The sequence below is a fragment of the Motacilla alba genome, chromosome 10 (assembly GCF_015832195.1).
Source record: "Motacilla alba alba isolate MOTALB_02 chromosome 10, Motacilla_alba_V1.0_pri, whole genome shotgun sequence".
In the NCBI taxonomy this organism is placed as follows: Eukaryota; Metazoa; Chordata; class Aves; order Passeriformes; family Motacillidae; genus Motacilla; species Motacilla alba.
The window spans coordinates 2,742,119-2,755,617 of record NC_052025.1 but is presented as its reverse complement, the minus strand read 5'-3'; the positions used below and the strand labels follow the sequence as shown (position 1 = coordinate 2,755,617).

Sequence of the window (13,499 nt, the reverse complement as noted above, 5' to 3'; positions counted from 1 at the left end):
CAGGGAGGGAACGACAGGGCTGGAGGCATCTGTTGGAGCGGGGAGTGGGCCACAGCAGTCCGTAGGGCTGGGGGCTCTACAGGAGCGGGGTCTATGGGAGCTGGGGTTTCCGTGCCTGGGGGCGAAAGCCAGCAGGAGACCGGGGAGCCTAGATGCCACCCAGGCTGCTTTCCCCCGGGAGCTCAGGGTGGCTCCGGCGTGGCCTGAGACCCGCCCGGGGCGGAGCAAGCCCGGAGCTCCCCGCCGCGCGGCCCCTTTAAGAGGCTGCACCGCGGTCCCTTTAAGGGCGGGACCCCGCCCGGCTCCGGCCCTCACGGCGGTGGGCGGGGCCTGTGGGGGCGGGATGTGGTACTCAGCGTGGGGGAGGCGGGACTGGGCGCTGGGAGCCAATGGGCGGAAGGAAGGAGGCGGGGCTCGGCAGTGTGCGCCCAATGGGCGGGGTGGAAGGAGACGGGCGGCCAATGGGCGGGGTGGAAGGAGACGGGCGGCCAATGGGCGGGCGCCGTGGCGGCGCGAGGAGGCTGGGGCGCGCGGGGCATGACGGCGGCGCGCGGGGCCGCGCGCAGGTAGCAGGGGGGCTCGGGGGGCTCCGGGGCTGGGGGGACCCGGGGCTGAGGGGGGTTGGGGCCGGGAGGGGTTCGGGGCCGGAGGGTGCCGGGGCCACGTCCCTCCCGCCGCCGCCGCGGAGCCGCTGTTGGCCCTCGGCCTGTCCCGGCCGGCGGCGCCGCGCTGAGGGGAGCGCGGAAACACCGATACCCCCTCGCCCGTTCCCTGAAGAGACGGAGCGGGCCGGGCAGGGCCGGGCCAGGGAGAAGTCCCGCCGCTGCTCGCCGGCGAGCCGCCAGCTTCGCCTGAGGGGCTCCGAGCACCGGCGGGGATGCGATCTGCGCCGAGGGTGCCCCGGGCGCGGCCCCGACGGTGGCCGAGACCCACAGTCCCACCGTGCCCCGCACAGCCCCGCAGGCCGCGGCTCGCCTCCCTCCGTGCGCCCTCCGTGCCGCGGGGCGCTCGGCGCGGCTCCCGGGAGATGAGACCCAGCGCCCCGGGCGCTGCGGACATCCCGGGACCCGGGTCTCGCCTCTGTCCCCGCCGTGAGCCCCCGCTTCCCGGGGCGGGGAACACCGGGGACATCGCGGGAGAGACACGCGGGGCTCCCTCCGGCCTTGACGTCGCGCCTCATTCTCTCCTGCCAGCGCCGCTCGGCTCCGGCCGTTCCTCTCCAGCATCCCGGGGTGGCTCCGCTCCAGCTCCGACACGCGGGACTGAAATGACCTTGGACGCCGGGACCAAGGGCAGCTCGCCGAATCCCGCCCGGGCTCGCTCGGGCCGCGGCCGCCCGCCCGCCGGTGCCTCCCTCCGCCTCTGAGCCTCCTGGGGTTTACGGGGAGGCGGGATCCCTGCCTGGCTCCTCCGGCCTCCGCCGCGCGCTTCTCCGGCAGCGGGGAAGGGATCCAGCGAAAATCGCTCGCCGACGGAGGGGCTCGCGCCGGACCTTTTCCAGGCTGGATCCCAGCGCCGCGTAAGGGAAGGGAGACGCCGATCCCGTGGGAGGGAGAAGCTCCGGGTTCCGCCTGGCAAAACCTGGGAGTTCGGGGAGCCGGTGTGGGCGGGCAGGGGGTGTCAGGAATGGGCAGAGGGGTATCAGGTCGCTGGATTGTTTTCACTTTGCTGGGAACTTCTACACCAACCCTCTCTGCCTCCTCTCAGGAGCTCTGAACTCCGACTGGTTTTGTTCCACTTGTATTTTGGGACACTTGGGATGGTGAGTTTACCTCAGGAACAGCTTGGTGCTGAACAAATTCTTTGAGGAGGGTGACTGTATGAGCTGCTGGAAAGTGTTTTCCTCACTGTGCTGGCACTGGAAGCACCTCTTGGAAGGGAAACCTCCCTGTGCCTTGAGCCCAGCCTTACCCTGTGCTCACAAACTCTGGATGTGTGTTATCCCTGATGCATCTAGGAGCCAGGATGGAGCAAGATCTGGACAGAGGAGACTAAACAGCTCCCGCCATGTCCCTGCTGGGGCTGAGGATGCTCCTCACAGCCCCCAGACTCCCCCTGGAGCATCCCACTGCCAGCACTGTGTCCAGGAGTTGTCCCTGATGGTGGCCATGAGAGGGAGAGCAAACAAGGATGCAACACTTCCAAGTGCTTTCCAGCCTGTGTTTTTTCTAATTGTAGGGGTTTTCTGTGTGTTTGGTGACCTCGGCGGGGTTCTGATGCCTTTGCTGTCCCCGATCCCTGTGTGGTGCCCCTTGGTGTCAGCGCCGGTTGGGGATAAATCCGCTCACCCGGATTAAGCAGTGCAGGCGCTTGAGGATTTAAGGGATGACGTGAGGGAAGCCTGAGAGTGCCGAGCCCTGGACAAGGAGGCTCCAGATCGGGTCAGAGCCCCTTTTCAGCATGGGAGAAGGGCAGATGAAGGCTTTGGTGCCTCCATGATAGGAGTTTCAGCTTCAGGGCAGGATGGCATCCCCTGGCAGAGCCTGCCTGAGGAGTCAGGTAGGGAAAACACCTTTTGGTGCTATGCCAGGGGATGTTATTTTGGTGTTTATTGTTATTTGGTGCTTCTTGTCAGTAAGGTCTCCTTTCTCTTACTGACACATCCTCTGACCTGAGCTCCTAAAAACCCACAACCTCAGTGTGTCCATCCCATCCCTGCAGTGCTTGGACTCCAGGGCTGTGCAGGCAGGTCTTTGCCAACAGTGGCTGTGGGGATCCGGGAGCTGTTTCCCAGCCTGTTTCCAACCACATGGCACCAGTGACTTCTGTTTGGTTCTCCCGTGCCCCCATGTATGTGTTACTTGTTGTGGGAGCATTCCCTGTGCCTCCAGCTGTGAGTCAGCCAGGCTCCGTTTCACCCAGACAGTGTTTTGGTCAGGGCTCTGAGGCTGTGGGGATGGGGGAGCTCACGCAGCTTCAGCTCTCAGCCCCTTTGGGCTGGGATCCTGCTGGGATCCAGCACCCCTGTCCTGGCTCTTGCCGAGTCAGGGGGGATTATTTCCATGGGTTTTCCTTCAGATTAGCCCCTCGGAGCAGGGGCAGGATGTGTCTAGGGAAGTACAGGTGGTGAAGGAGCTGCTCTCAGAGTATAGGAAGTTGGGTTGGCTCTTCGGCCTGGGCTCTGCTGCACTGCCACGGCATCATCCCGCGGGCTCCGGGATGCGCTCCAGCTCTGCGCCTGTCCCGCCTGCTGGCGCTCATCCTGTCCTGCCGCCGCCCCACCTGCTCTGGCATCACCCCCTGCCTAGTGAGCTGAGTGCTTTCCCTGGAATAATTTCCTCTCCATGGGTCTGTGGCTGTTTGCTGGCTCTGCCTTGCCACCGGTCCCCTGGGATCGTGCTCTGCTTGGCTGCCAGTGCCGCAGCAATATCCGGTGGTGGTTTGCCGAGGGTGCAAGTGTCACCTTTGTGGCCTGCCAGGTGATAACCTGCCTGCGGCACTGGGCCCGTGTTTACTTTGCCTGCCGTGGCTGATAAGCACCTCTGATAAGGTTCCCAATGGTAAATAATTGGCTCTAAGGTGCCTGGTGGTGGCTCTGCCCTGGGAAGATGGTGTTTGCTGACCAAGAGGAGCAGACCCTGTCTGAAATCCATCCCCCCAAAGAGTTTTATAGACCTGTGGTTTTTCCCATCCCATCCTCCAGCCCTTGAGGAGAAGAGTCTCTGCTTTGGAGGGTGTTATCGCAGGGAGCCGCAGCAATTTGGCTGCTCTGCTCTGAGCACTGGGGAGTCCCTGGCAGAAAAATGACCTTTTTTTTTTTAAACCTCCACGTGACTTGAGAAATAGCAGAAATATTCTTGCTGTCCTTGAGCGGCAGATTCTGATGTCTCTGTGCAGGCTGGGATTGAAGGGAACAGATTTACAGCTGCAGACCCCTTTTCCCCTTTCCCTAGGGGGCTGACGGTGTCTCCTTGCAGTGCCACGCCGATGCATGAGAAGGCAGCTCCCCTGAAGAGCCCCGAGCCCAGGCACGGTCGTGAGAAGCTGGAGGTGTCCCACAAGCAGAAGAGTTTGGATTCCCTCGACGGCAGGTGAGGAGCAGCATCCCAAGGTCTGCCTGCAGTTGAGTGTTCTCTCTTTCCCGTCCTGCTGTGGCATTCCTGCTGCCTTGGAGCCCTGAATACTGCCTGCCAGCGGGGGCAGGGCACAGGGGGGGCCCAACTTTGTTTTCTCCCTGAAATATTGTGGGTATAAAAGCAGGGAAGTGAAAGGGGTTTGGGGAAGGGGACAGTATTCCCACTGCTGAGGCTGTTGGTAGGATGTTGCTCTCTCCATGGTTTGTCCTTCCATCTGTCCATGGGATGGACGTGGATGGATGTTCCTGTGCGCAGCCAAAGCTGAGTCCACCCTCCTGCTCAGGCACATTCCCAAATTCCTGCCTCTGCTTTCCCTGAAGAACCCTTGCCCCAGCCACCAAAGCTGCACATTTCCACTCCCAGCCTGTTGTAAGCTGCTGCCAGGTCAACTCTGGGCTCCTTCCCCCAGAGCTGGGGTGTGTGTGAAGTACCTTGGTCCTGGTGCCTTCGCTGGCCCTCATCAGAGATCAGCCCTCAACAGCCAGTACTGACCCTCAGCAATGCCCAGTGCCACGATAAATCATGGAGACACCCAAAATGTGGCTTCCTGGGGGTCTCTCTTCAGTCCTTCACATTTTTCCATGTCTCATATTGCAGCACACGTGTTTTAGGGAGCAGGTGAGAGACCTGTGGCTCTTTGCTTACCTGGTGATTATAATTTTTCCTTCCAGCCTCCGCCTGAACGAAGCCCTCAAGGATGAGGACATCAAGAAATGCCACCGGGAAGTGGTAAGCCTTTGGCCTTGGGAATGACCAGGCTGGTGTGTTGTAGCCTGTTGCCCCAGGAGGGGCCTACCTGGGGTCTTAGGTGTGGGCTGAAGGAGCCAGAGGCAGCTTCTGGTGTGGGGCAGAGCTTCCTGCGTTTAATTTCAGGAGACCTGGTGATGGTTTTGTGTGGCCCGTGCTCTGCTTTGCAAACACTTCCAGGATTTTCCATCTAGGGAGATGGAGGAGAAAGTGGAAACGTTGACTGAGAACAGTTAAACTTCTGTCCATTTGAACCTTTTTGTTTATTCAAATCATGCCCAAACTAGATGGTTTTGATCCATCTACAGATAAGAGATGCTCTGGAAGAGGAAGGAGTGACGGGAAGTGGCATTTCGCCTTTTTTTGAATGAAGAAAGTGGAGGAGAAAAACATTTTTTGATGAGAGAGACATCTGGGAGGGTGACAGGGCCAGTAGTGGATTTGTGCTAGGATCAGGGGGCAATGCCCTCCATGTTCTCCTGGAATGCTCCCACTGGCACCCCCACCATCCCGGCATCCCTCTGGGCGGTGTCTGAGCCAACTGCAGGTGCTGCTGAGCCCTGATCCTCTTAGGGCCCCGCTCATCCGGCGACCAGGTGTGCAGAGCAAAGGCGACCTTGTACCTGCGGGCAGGAGGGCTCTGCCTGCCTGGCTGCCACCAACCAGCCTTGCTGTGCCAGCCTTCTCTGCATCCTGGCAAAGCAGCTCCTCCCTTGGTCCTGCGGGACAGCCGTGTCCCATGGGAGCATCCCGAGGGCAGGGGGCACAAACCTGCCTTACAGGACCAGTTGAGCGGATTTATGGAAGGCGTTGAAGCGCTTCGGAGCTTTACCTTCGCCGCAGGAGCGTTTTGGGGCCGAGCTGCCGAGCGTCCCGCCGTGCCTGCCGGCGGGCTTTGAAGTGGAGCCGGGAATATAAATAGCTGGATGGCGCGGCGCGATGGGCGCAAAGCAAGTGTTGTCACCGTGTCCCGGATAAGGGAGGAGGAGGAGGAGAGAAACCGCTGGGCAAAACAAACTGCCTGCGGATGAGCCTGGCAGAACACCGGCTCCTCACCAGGGCTCAGCAGCCCCTGTAGCTATTAAGGGAAATGTTAATCTGGGAGGATGGCACAGCCTTCGCCGGGTGCTGGATCATCCAGCCTTCCTCTAATCCGTCGGGGCTCCTGTCCCCAGCCCGGTGGGACCCCCCTGCGCCGGTCCCGGGTGCGGGCAGAGGGAGGTTTTCCTGCAGGAGAGGGATTTTTGGGTCTCCTTATCGGCAAGGTCACCGGATAACTTTGCTCTGCTTTGCTTCCAGGCTGCTAGCAAGTACAACTCCCAGTACCACAAGCTGTTCAAGGACATCCCGACGGAGGAGAGCGTGCTGAAAGGTGGGTGGCAGGGTGAGGGATGGGCACGGAGGCGGCAGGATCTGGCACAGGGATTGCCACGGTTCTCTCTTTACCTTGCAGTTTGCTCCTGCGCGCTCCAGAGAGACATCCTCATCCAGGGAAGGCTTTACATCTCCCCCAACTGGCTCTGCTTCTACGCAAACCTTTTTGGGAAGGACATTAAGGTAATGTGGGCACCAGCCCACCCTGGTCCCTCAGGGGTTGTAACCACAGCTTATCCCCTCCTGCACCCAAATACCACCAAAACCCCCAACAAAAACCTCCAGTAGGAAGGGGAGCACGGCCGTGCCTCCTGCTCTGATGACCTGTGGCATCAGCCTGGGGAAACCAAATATTGGTTTGGTTTAAAATTCCCTGATGCAAAACCTCCTTCCAGCCGCAATGGCGCTTGAAGGAAGATCAAAGGTTTCAGGGGGGAGAGATTTGAATCTGTCTTGGCTTTTCTTCTTGATTTACAATCTGATGTTTCCCCATTAGTCTTGTAGCTGACGGGGATCTTGAGGAGAGACGACTTCCTTTAAAACTGGGCTGAAGGACTGAATTATTTATATGTGATGCTTTAAACAAATACCTGAAGGAAGCTCGAGGTTTCAGCAAAGTTACCCTGCCAAAAATAACATCTTGCCTTGTTTTTTACCCTCCCTGGGCTTGCACGGGGGGCTCTCCTGGTGGGTCTTAGGGAGGCTGGCTGGATGATGCTTGTGCTGAGTCCATCCTGGCGTTCCTGCCCCGCAGGTGGTGATCCCAGTGGTGTCTGTACAGCTGATAAAGAAGCACAAGACGGCTCGGCTGCTGCCCAACGGCCTGGCCATCACCACCACTGCCAGCAGAAAGGTAACACCAATGCACAGCCGATGCCCAGGTCCAAACTGGAAGTGGTTTGAGAGCAGTGAATGAGGCGGTTCCCATCCCTGGTTAGGAAGTGAGAGTTGCTCTCTGTGCTGGTTGCCAGCCAGGGCAAACACCACAGCTTTGCTTTTGTTCCTGAATTTCACTTTGTTCCTGGACGAAGCAAAGCCCAAGTGAAACTCGGCCGAGCCTGACAAATCCCTGCCAGGCTCACGTAAAACCTTTAAACTCCTTAAACACAAGCAGGGAAAGGGTTTGGGCTGGCATTCAGCCAGAGCTGGCGGAAAACTTGGATACGGGGCTGCGTTTTTAAATCCCGTTGGATGTCGTTGGCTGCAGTGGGCTGATGTAGTGTGTCCAAGTCCTCGCCTGCCCAGGTGCTGCTGCCAGCACTGTGTGTTGCCTGTCCCTGCCAGGGAGGGGGCTGTTCCTGCAGAATGTTGGGAGGCAGTTATTCCTGTGGAATTTGGGAGGTGGGTTTTAGCAGGGAGTGGCACGGGGTAGGATTTGGGCATTCAAAGCCGTGTGTGGCTGCCCTGCACGTCACCCAGGGGCTCTGTGTCAGGCATGGCGAGTGTGGCCCTGTGTCTCTTGCATTCCTGGGGATGTTTTCTGTGGGTCCTGGCCCCATTTGCTGCCGTGTCCCTCTGGGTTGAGCGTGGGAAAGCTGTAGGAAGAGCAACTGAGCAAGACTGGCCCCAAAAAAATCTGGTCCAGGTTTTAGCAGGCTGCAAAAATAACAGCAGGAAGCTCCGCAGGGAAATGCCTGTGGGGGAGACGTGGCTCCTGAAAACGGGGAGATTCAAGGGCGTGATGTCTGTGCCTGTCCCTGCCTGTGGAGAACTGGACTCGGGATGGGGGGAATCTCTCCCAACAGCTCACCTCTTCCTCTTGCAGTACATCTTCGTATCCCTCATCTCTCGTGACAGCGTCTATGATGTCCTGAGGAGAGTCTGCACCCACCTGCAGGTACCCCCACTCTGTGTCCCACCATGTGTCCATGGCCCTGAGGCTCTGCACCTGCCCTTTGGGCTGAGCACTGCTCTTCACCACTGCCTCCGAGGCTTTGGACTGCTCCCAAAGCCCTCTCCAATTCCCAGCATCCTCACTCCTCAGCAAGGGATGGGAAGAGGGGCAGGAGCCATGCCTTGGGCACGTCCTGTCCCCGTGGGCTTTTCTGGGTCATGGATGAGGCAGAGCTCCGAGTTTCTGCTCTCTCTCAGGGCGTGGGTATGAATTATTTATAATCTGGTGGTAATACTAGTTCTGCCACTCTGCACATTGATGCCTTTTGCCCAGATCTAAAGTTTTAAGGGGAGGAAGAATGGTACAAAGTTAAAAAATAATTTAACTGAAGTGGGCGAAGACATCCATCAGCCCTTGAGCTGGAGAGGATGACTGTGGGGACCTCTTCTCCTTGACCTTGAAGCACGTGGGAAGCTGTGCAGGAGCCCTGCCCTTCCCAGGAGGGTGTGTGCCAGCTGTGCCAGGGCAGCAATTTGGATGATTCAGCCCTGTTGCCAAACGGGGGGGACTTATTCTTTGGAATGTGCTGGGCTCTGCCCAGATCTACCCTTCATTTTTTTTTACCCCTGATGGTTTTTCCTGTCCATGGAAGCCCTTGGCTCAACCATGGGCCCACCAGGTTTTTGTGATGGGAAGCACTGATGCAGTGCTTCTTCTCATGCCTCAAATCCCCATGATTATAAGTTCTAGCAGCTGCTCTTCACAGTCTCAGCAGAAAAGGCCAAATTCCATTTTGTGGCTGAGGCTGAAGCAGGGAGAGCTGGCACTGTCATGCCCCATCCTTTCCTCCCCGTCTAGGTTTCCAGTAAGAAGAGCTTGAGTCTGAAGGAGCTGTCGGAGGAGCCGGACTCTGTGTCACTGGTGAGGGTCAGGGCAGCTCTGGGAGAGGAGAGGAGAGGGAGAGGGAGAGGGAGAGGAGAGAGACCCCCTGACCTCATGCTGTGGGTGGAGAGGGCCTGCCTGGTGCCCTTGGTGGGTTTGACACTGTCTGGTGGCTGCTTGGAGAGCTGGGAGAGAGCTGGTTCTTCTGTTGGTGCCATCAAAGGATGCAGGGATGCGCCTGTTGCCATCATAGCTTGTCCTCTGGGGCTCTCATCCCCAGACTTGGCAGGAGCAGATGGGTCGAGAGGACTGGCTGAGCACAGCCAGTGACTGTCTGTGTATAGACAGAAAAACTTCAGGGTGATGTGAAAAATGCCACTGCTCTGCTCCCTGATGGCTGATGCTGTTCACAGTTGGGAATGTGGATAACAGGCTGGGAATGTGGTTGAGTTACCTAAAAATCTGCAGGATGAGTAGGATGGTGGGAGAGGGAAACACCTGCTGAAGCATGGCATGATCCAGGGAGCAGGGGGGCCATATCATGCACCTTTGGAGCAGGGTGTCTTCCATGGCTGCTGGTCCTGAGCCTTGGCCTGGGTGCAGGAGGTGACAGTGGGGATGCACCAGAGGATGACAGGTGGGATGTCACCCATGGTCTAGTGACATGCCAGGGGTTAAAGATTCACTTCAGGGGCTGAATCGGGAGTGAGCCAGGCTGATCTGGCAGCATCTCCTGGTGCTTCAGTGGGATGCAGCCCTATGGCAGCTCCAGCCCTGGGAACTCTCTGTTGGGGGAGACCTCCCTGTGCCAGCTGCCACCCCGCTTGATTTGTTGTCTTTTTGGGGCACTTTTTTGCCCTTTTTGGGGCATGCTGGAGAATTCCAGGTGACCCCCCTGAGCTTCACGGGGTGGAGAAGGCAGCAGCTGGTATTTGGGGCAGGTGTTGGGTGCATGGGCAGGTCCTTCTTTGGTAGTAGGAACCTGCATTCCCGTGGAGCCATCGTGGAAGACCAGCTCTCCCTCAGGATGATGTTTTGAATGTGCTGGTGCTCCATGGAGATACTGTAAGGTTTGAGTTTGAATCTGGTCCCACCATACCTGTGGCACTGCTGGTTTCATTCATGGCTCACCAGGACTGTTCCCACAGGAGGTGATCGTCCCCGAAGGCAAGTGGAGGAAGGTGTCACCTACCTCACTGTCACTGTCACTGCCAGATGCCAACTACCAGTGCATCCACCGGACCTCTGTCAGCAGCCTGAGCACCAAGGAGAGCTCCTTCACCTCTGAGGAGCCACTGGTTTCAGGTGAGGGGCATGGGTTTGTGCCCTGCTCCACATGGGTGATAGCCTCCATTAAAGGGTGTTCATCCATCCGCTCTCTCATGCAGGGGAATTCTGCCTTACAGATTAGGCTGAGTCAGCGACCGAGTCCTGGGGATGGGCTGGGGTCTCCTGGCTGCAGGGTCTGAGCCCATGAGGGAAGAATATTTGTTGTTTCCTGGTTGCTGGAGGAGCAGGAGCATCAGCCAAGTGAGGCTGTGCCGCTGACTCTGGGTTTGCTTTCAGAAAGTGCAATAAATACCGAGGAGGAGCTGGAGGTGGAGCAGAGCTGCGTGGCAGAGCTGAGACCCTCTGACTACCAGCTCCTGAAGATCTTCATCGTGCTGTAAGTGTGCCAAGGGCGCAGAGAAGCTGGGAGGATACTGGGAATGTCGGTCTTAGTCTCAACTGGGTGTTTGGCTTCTTCCTCTGCTCCCAGCATCTGTCTCCTGGTCGTGTCCTCCTCGTACCTGGCATTCCGCATCTTCCGTCTGGAGCAGCAGCTCTGCTCTCTGAACCGGGATTACCTCTCCCGTGGGCACAGGAGGTGAGGAACCCTCAAGGACATTTTGGGGCACACAGGTCATGCTATGAGTGGAGGACTTGAGGGAATGTGGGTGCAAGGAGGAATGGCTCCACTCTGTGATATGTCCCTTATCCTGGGCCTGCTGTTGGGCTGGCCAGTGACAGAACCCACAGTGCCATCTCCAGACCAGAGGTGATCCCATCAACTGCTGGCTTGAGTGACTGGGAAGCTCTGCTGTCCCTGCGACTCTGGAGCTTGTGAAGAAGTTTCCTCATTGGTTTGGGGCTGGTTCTCCAGTTGCAGAAAGCACCAGGACGTTTCTTTGGAGCTGGGCTGTGTTCCTGGGGACTAAGGCTGTGGGCATCAGCATGGGATGGACAGAGGGGGAATCTCCTTGGGCTGAGGAGATCAGAAGGCACTGGGACGGGATATGGAGCCTCTGCAGTTACTCATCCCATCTTACCCTACTCCCTGCTTGCAGGTGACCGTTCCCCAGGTGCTGGCTGAGGATGGACGCTGAGGTGGTGGCACCCTGCCCACGGATCCCGGTGCTGTGTCCTCCCAACCGTGGCTGTTACATTTGATCCAGCTTTCCCTCGGCTGGTAAAATGGGACCAAGTATTTTCTCTCTTCTTTGGGCACTTGCTCCTGATGGGACTTTCCAGCCAGGTTCTGGCCACCAGTGCCAACTCCCCATCCCACTGGAAACCTGTTTTCTCCCGGGGACACTGCTGTGCTGTAGCACCGGACAATGGCTCGGGGCTGCCAAGCACTTGGACCTTCCTTTAGGACTTGCTGCTGAGGTGGAGGCTGGTTTTTATTTCAGGCTTGGTTTTTTCTTGCTAAAAGATGACCTTGGGCTCACCAGAAACCCCCAGAAACGTGGATGAGTTGCCGCTGCTGCTCTGGGAGAACCCATCTGTTTGTCCCTCAGTATCCCTGGGAATGTCCCTGGAGGAATGGCCCTGAACACAGGGATCTGTGAGGATGGGGAGAAAGGGCCCACTAGCCTGTGGGGTGTCATTTATCACACACACAAGGGTGGGCGTACAAGGCAGGGCTCCCCAGCCCTTCTCTCCTGAGCACCGGGCTCAGAGAGGGGGGTGTGTGTGTGCATCCCTTGCAAAGCACTTTAAGGTCCCCCAGACCAGGTGTCCTCGCTGGGGTTCACACCTGGCACAGATGAACTTTGTTAGTCCTGCTCACCCCCTGAGGACGCTGGAAAGGAGCCCACGGCTGGCACTGGGGAATGTCCCGGAGTGCAGCATCTGTGCCCTAGTTCCTGTTAACCTTGTCACCGCATGGAGCTGAGTGCTGCAGGATCTGTCTCACAGGATTTGTCCCTCAGCCCCCTGGGAGCACCCTGGGGTGACAGGTGGTACAGGTGTGATTCCTTTCTTTCCTGTTTTTTTGGGAACTACAAGTGCTGACGGGGCCAAATCCCGGCGCCCTGGGGAAGAGCTCACTGCTCGCTCCGGGCTTGGAATGGCTTTTAAATGGAATTACAATAAACCCAGGATTTTCTAGCACATCACTCTCTCTTACCACCATCCTCCACAGTGGTGCTAAGCTGTGAGCCCTAAAACCGGGCACCCCAAAATCTGTGCTGTCCCAGTGTCCCTTCAGGATGTGAGTGACATGGGGATAGCCCATCCTCTCATGGGGACAAGGGGACAGGGAAGCTCCCGCCGGAGGGGCCAAGGAGGTTGCTGCACTAGATGGCAGCAGAGACTGCGGGATGTGACGCGCTGGTGGCAGGGCCACCTTGGGGACAGCGGTGCCGGGGGAGGGAGCCGAGTTGCAGCCCCACCCAGCTGGGGTGGGCAGGGTGAGCCTTCCTCTTTCTCCTCCTCCTCCTCCCTGCACCTTTACAACCCAATTCCACTCCCTTCCCCGGCCTGGACCATGCAGCAAAATGCATGAAAATCGCCCAACTTAAAAGCAACGGTGGCACTGGTTAAGCGGGGAGCAGGGTGGTGTCAGCTGTTTTGGGCGGGATTTAGCACCCGGGGGTGCCTGGGGGGGACGGTCTGGTTCATTCAAAGCCCTGGCATTATGGGGCTGACGGAGCCTTTGATTCCGTGGGTGACCTGGAGGATGAAAGGCGCCAGCCTGTCCCTGCCAGGGACTCGCCCAGCTCGTTTACACGGTGGAAATGGGTTTAGGGTTGTTTTTCCAACAAACAACTTGGTGTTTAGTGAGTCCAACCTCAAAGTGGGGCTCTTGGCCCCAAAAAGAGGTTTAGAGGTTGAGGACTGAGGGGAGTTTGGTCTGATGTGCCCAGCCTGGTGTTTGTTGGGTCCTCCAACAGCAGGTGCTGGGGGTCCCTGTGCTGAGCCCAAGACAGGAATGTGGTCTCCTCTCAAGACTCCTTGGTTAAAGCCAGCGGTGGGATGAGCCATGGGAGCAGTGACTTGTAGGTTTGGAGCAGCAATGGGATGAACCCACAGTGTGCTTTGGGAGGTCTTTGCTGCCAGGACGTGGTTGCAAGGTTCTGGTTTTGTTTCCCATCTGGTGCATGCCTGCCTGATTTGGTGCATGCTGGCTCTCCCAGTGACGTCCTGCTTGAGCCTATTTGCTTTTCTTTGTGTAAAGAAATGCCACGTAAAAGCCTCGGGTGCAGGGAGCATCCCTGGACACTCACCTTGCTGGCCTGGAAACAGCGATGAGGAGCACAGGGTGGTGCTGGATGAGCACAGCCCCTGCCCTCAAATCCCCCTGCTGTTGCCCATGTCACACT

At 58.1% G+C, this 13,499-nt stretch overlaps 1 protein-coding gene across 6 annotated transcripts; it reads left to right on the top strand.

The window, feature by feature from the left end:
* The first annotated feature begins 484 nt into the window (after window positions 1-484).
* GRAMD2A (GRAM domain containing 2A) lies at window positions 485-12,288 on the top strand. Of its 6 annotated transcripts, none has more exons than XM_038147037.1 (14): window positions 485-566; window positions 1,194-1,519; window positions 2,179-2,499; window positions 3,918-4,031; window positions 4,748-4,805; window positions 6,123-6,195; window positions 6,277-6,380; window positions 6,952-7,050; window positions 7,963-8,034; window positions 8,890-8,952; window positions 10,062-10,218; window positions 10,480-10,579; window positions 10,673-10,780; window positions 11,241-12,288. In XM_038147037.1, exons 4-14 carry the CDS (start codon window positions 3,928-3,930, stop codon window positions 11,242-11,244), a joined length of 942 nt encoding a protein of 313 aa, XP_038002965.1. In that variant the 5' UTR covers window positions 485-566; window positions 1,194-1,519; window positions 2,179-2,499; window positions 3,918-3,927; the 3' UTR covers window positions 11,245-12,288. The 6 variants fall into 6 exon arrangements, with proteins under 6 accessions (XP_038002965.1, XP_038002967.1, XP_038002964.1 ...); XM_038147039.1 differs by having other exon boundaries at window positions 3,894-4,031; XM_038147036.1 differs by lacking the exon at window positions 2,179-2,499.
* Window positions 12,289-13,499: the final 1,211 nt, after the last annotated feature.